Source organism: Mytilus edulis, chromosome 7, assembly GCF_963676685.1.
Source record: "Mytilus edulis chromosome 7, xbMytEdul2.2, whole genome shotgun sequence".
NCBI lineage: Eukaryota > Metazoa > Mollusca > Bivalvia > Mytilida > Mytilidae > Mytilus > Mytilus edulis.
The window spans coordinates 69,281,282-69,285,824 of NC_092350.1; the positions used below are offsets into that span (position 1 = coordinate 69,281,282).

At 33.1% G+C, this 4,543-nt stretch overlaps 1 protein-coding gene across 1 annotated transcript; it reads left to right on the forward strand.

Moving 5' to 3' along the window:
* The first annotated feature begins 412 nt into the window (after positions 1-412).
* LOC139482074 (uncharacterized) lies at positions 413-3,946 on the forward strand. The gene is made up of 2 exons (XM_071265722.1): positions 413-441; positions 2,114-3,946. Exon 2 carries the CDS (start codon positions 2,118-2,120, stop codon positions 3,762-3,764), a length of 1,647 nt encoding a protein of 548 aa, XP_071121823.1. The 5' UTR covers positions 413-441; positions 2,114-2,117; the 3' UTR covers positions 3,765-3,946.
* Positions 3,947-4,543: the final 597 nt, after the last annotated feature.

Here is a 4,543-nt window from a genome sequence, read left to right on the forward strand (position 1 = left end):
GGTGGAATAACAAAAGAGATATAACTAACAGTGGTATATTTTTAAGCCATTTAAATCAGAACACACACAAAAAAAAATAAAAAAATCAGGGACCAAAAAAGCAGTTAGCCATAAGGGGAATTAATTTCCATTCTAATCAAAACATAAATCTCTGTTTTCGTTATGCTCATATTACGAGCGGGCGAGATTTTATAGATCTGAATTCTCAACGGAATGAAGCAAATCCATGTTTACAGTGTATAGATTCAAAGCAAAGACGTGTGACTATTGCAGTCTTAGATATGAAGTTATGTTTACTTTAATCAGTTCATCATTCGTTGTATGAGATATTTTTAAAATCTAACAATTGTGTACCTTTAAATACTACAGTTTACTAGTACATATATCGATCGCACCTTGACTGCACAGGTGTAAAGCTTCCTGGTTGCCATTTTGTTGAAGGTATTATTTCTGCTGGTTAATATTCAATATTCTTCAAATCAAACGTCAGTTCAAGTCTTGAAAATGACAATGATGCACACATTTAAGAATTTAACGCTAATTTTTTTAAATTTATTGATTTTAAATGAGTTGACTGAAGTATATTTTGTATGAATGGCGAAAGCGATTCATTCTCAAAATACCCACGAAAGTTCAAATAAAGTAAGTGTAAGCAATTATAGGAAGCCGTACTGTCGTCAACTATGAGGAAATCCAATATCTTATCGTCGTCTTTGAAAGGCACCGCAATTACAAGTATTAAACAATTTAAACAATAAAAGCTCTCGGCCTGATTTATAAATAAAAAAATACAGAAAACACAAATGAATGACATAAACCTACATGTACGACAATCACTGACCTACCGGTACAGGCATAAACATATTTTGGCGGAATGAAACATTTCTGTTAGCGCTCTACCCTCTCTCAAGATGAGAAAGTGGTGTAACAGCCCAACACAAGAACAAACTATAAAAATTAGTTGCCATTGACTCATCTTAAAAAATATGTTTGAGGCACAAAACCAAATAGAATATAAACAATAGGCACAGAACAACAGTTCCTTTTACTAAAGGATTGTACAAAGCCAATACCCACTATAAATAAACTACGTTCTCCCGGACTAAACTATCAATCAATACCAGTCCGTGGATGAAGTGTGAAGACGTTTAAAACACCTAAGAAACGACACGCATGACCTTATGCCACTATTCGGTGTGTGCCAAGGCACCGTGATGAAGGCAGTACTTAAATTTGAAAACAAAAAAAAAAAACATTTGACTTGCATTAAGAGATGTTTAAATGACACATATATCATATTTTTTTTAATTTATTTGTACTCCCATTAACCTATCCCCGTTATTGGTGTGAGCGGCTTATTTCCTTTTCCTTGTCGCTCGTTTTGTGAATTGTCGGCGTTTATATAAAAAATAAGCCGATTTTGCTTGATTCATTTTGAAACAACAATTTACAAGTTGTCATAGAACAAAGATGTCATTAACTTAAGGTCATCATACAGCCTTCAACAATGAAAAGCACGTATCGTATAGTAATAGATAAACTGTCAAATAAAACTGCCATTTAAATGTGAAAGCTATCAAAAGAGAAAACAATGAACTCTTTTATATTCAAACATCAGCGGAAAACAAATAAATCAATTGAAACATATAATCAATATTTGTCATATAATGAAACCATATTTGTTATCCAAACAATTATATCATATCTATTACACAGACACACTGTGGTTGAAGTTCGTGTCCTATAAAATACCGCCAAGTATTATGAAACTTTAACAAATATGAACACTCTGTTCTTTTAGACAGCTGAATTCGTCTCAACTCAACCACGGTGATTCAATTGCACCATTAAAGCACATTAAAGGCAATTTGGCCATATCGTCTCAAAATCACTATTAACACATTCAATAGAGCAGGAAAGTTCCATATGAACAAAGAAAATCTTTGTGCGTAAAATTTTGTATCCACTTCTTCATTGTTCTTTGGAATTCAGTTGAAAAAAGTAACCATATTATGGTCATTTATATGAAGATGACACGCTATTTTTTTTAAAGATATATCCTTTAAGAATTTGATATTCACAATAGCACATTTTTAAATTATTTTTATTTTAGAAATATGGCAGCCAAATATTGCGAACCCTGCACTGCACGTGGAAGGACTCCATCAGCCTTTCAATGGTGTACCGAATGTGAAGAAGCACTGTGTTCCGAATGTACAGAAGCTCACAAAGTTCAAAAAATGTCTCGAAGTCACCATTTGGTTGAGATAGGTAAAATACCAAACAAAATTGATCTATCCTATAATTGTTCAAAGCATCAACATTTGCTTTTTGATTATTTTTGTGTTGATCATGATGTTATTTGCTGTAAGGAATGTTTGCCAAAAGATCATCGAGCTTGCAAAAACATATCATCAATCGATATTGCATCAAAACGTTTTAAAAAATCACAGTCATTCCTTGATTTTGAAGAACAATTGCACTTTATTTTAGAAACATTAGAAAAGATGAAAAAAAATCGGAAAGAAAATAGTAGTCGATTAGAACTAGAAGAAACTAAAATTCGGAAAGAAATAGCGAAAGCAAAAGAATATTTCATCAAACGCTTGGAATCTTTAGAAAAGTCGCTTCTGAAGCAACTAACCGAATTGAAAAACAAAAATACGACTGTTATTAAACATCATGAGCAAGATATATGTGAATTGGTAACATCAACAAAAGTCCAAAAGGAAGCTTTAGAATTTGTAAGAGATCATTGTTCTGAGAAACAAGCATTTGTTTCAATTCATTCATCTAAACCAATCTTAGATGACATTGAAAACAAAGTGAAACAGCTGACAGAATCGTTTGTAGACACCAGCCTAAAGTTTATAGAAAAGCATTCGAAAGAATATTTAACGGATATCGGTTCAATAGAATTGAAGGAAACTCCTAGTTCAGTTTCAACTGTTCCTTACAAGCAGAGGCAGTCACAGGTTCCAATCGTTCTGAAGCAAAGCATCACCTCGCTCACCTATCTCTATGACATCGACATGAAAGGAGAAGAGTTGAATACAGTAACTGGCATCACGATAACAGATAATAACACATTGATTTTCTGTGATGTGAATAAACAAAAGGTTTATTTTTGTGATAAGAATGATGCATACCAATCATCTATCAGCTGCTCTCCACATCAACCATGGGATATAACAGTTATACCAGGAACAACCACTGCTGTTATGTCTTGTGCATCGACACCGTACATACAGTTGATCGATATAGATAGACAGCAAATATTACAACAGGTAGAAGTGAAACAATGTTTATGTTATGGTGTTGCTGCTACAAAAGATAACATATATATCGGATCTAGTGGGAAGATATATGTCCTAGACTTATTTGGAAATTTTGTTAGAACAATACAATTGAAAAACGTAGGTTATTACGTTATTTACATTTCCGCTTGCTCAAATGGAAACATTTGTTATTCATATAACAATGAAGTCCAATGCATTACGTCAGTTGGAGAACCTGTTTTCTCTTATACTTCCCCCGATCTTCAAGATGCACGAGGTATTCAAATTGATGATGCCGGCAACATATATGTTCTTGGAAGGGATTCACAAAACATTCATATTCTCACATCTTCTGGAACCAGAGTCAACATTTTATCACCAGATAATTTGTACAAACCTCTTACATTTCATTACAATAAGAAACTATCCAAAGTTTACAATACAAATAATGACGGTGGTAAAATATCAGTATTCAAGACGAAATAGTAGTGATGTGAACGGTTAACCATGTGAAAGACTGAGCATCTAATTCCAAAAACGCTAACCGGTTAATCGGACTTTTGTTCAATTTTTATAGATTTGAAATTATTTTGTATTGAAATCATTGAATAATTTTGTTCTGCTTAAACATTATTGTCATGGTAATTAATTTGACCGATCAATTGTCCAGTAAATTGATTGCTATTGTTAATAAAAAAAATATAATAAAATTATTTAGAACTTAGAATACTTTTCTATATCAGTCCGGGGAAGATCTTAAGTAAATATAATTAGTATACATATAAAAAAAAAGATGTGGTATGACTGCCAATGAGACAGCTATCCACAAAAGACCAAAATGACACAAACATTAACAATTATAGGTCACCGTACGGCCTTCAACAATGAGCAAAGCCCATACCACATATAGTCAGCTAGCTATAATAGGTCCAGATAAGACAATGCAAAACAATTCAAGCGAGAAAACTAACGGCCTTATTTATGTAAAAAATGAACGAAAAACAAATATGTAACACATAGACAAACGACAACCACTGAATTACAGGCTCCTGACTTGGGACAGGCACATACATAAATAATGTGGCGGGGTTAAACATGTTAGCGGGATCCCAACCCTCCCCCTAACCTGGGACAGTGGTATAACAGTACAACATAAGAACGAACTATAAAAATCAGTTGAAAAAGGCTTAACTCATCAGATAGACAAAAAATAAAAGTGGACGTGGCCGGGTAAAAATACATGTTTTTTAAACAGTAACTTTAAA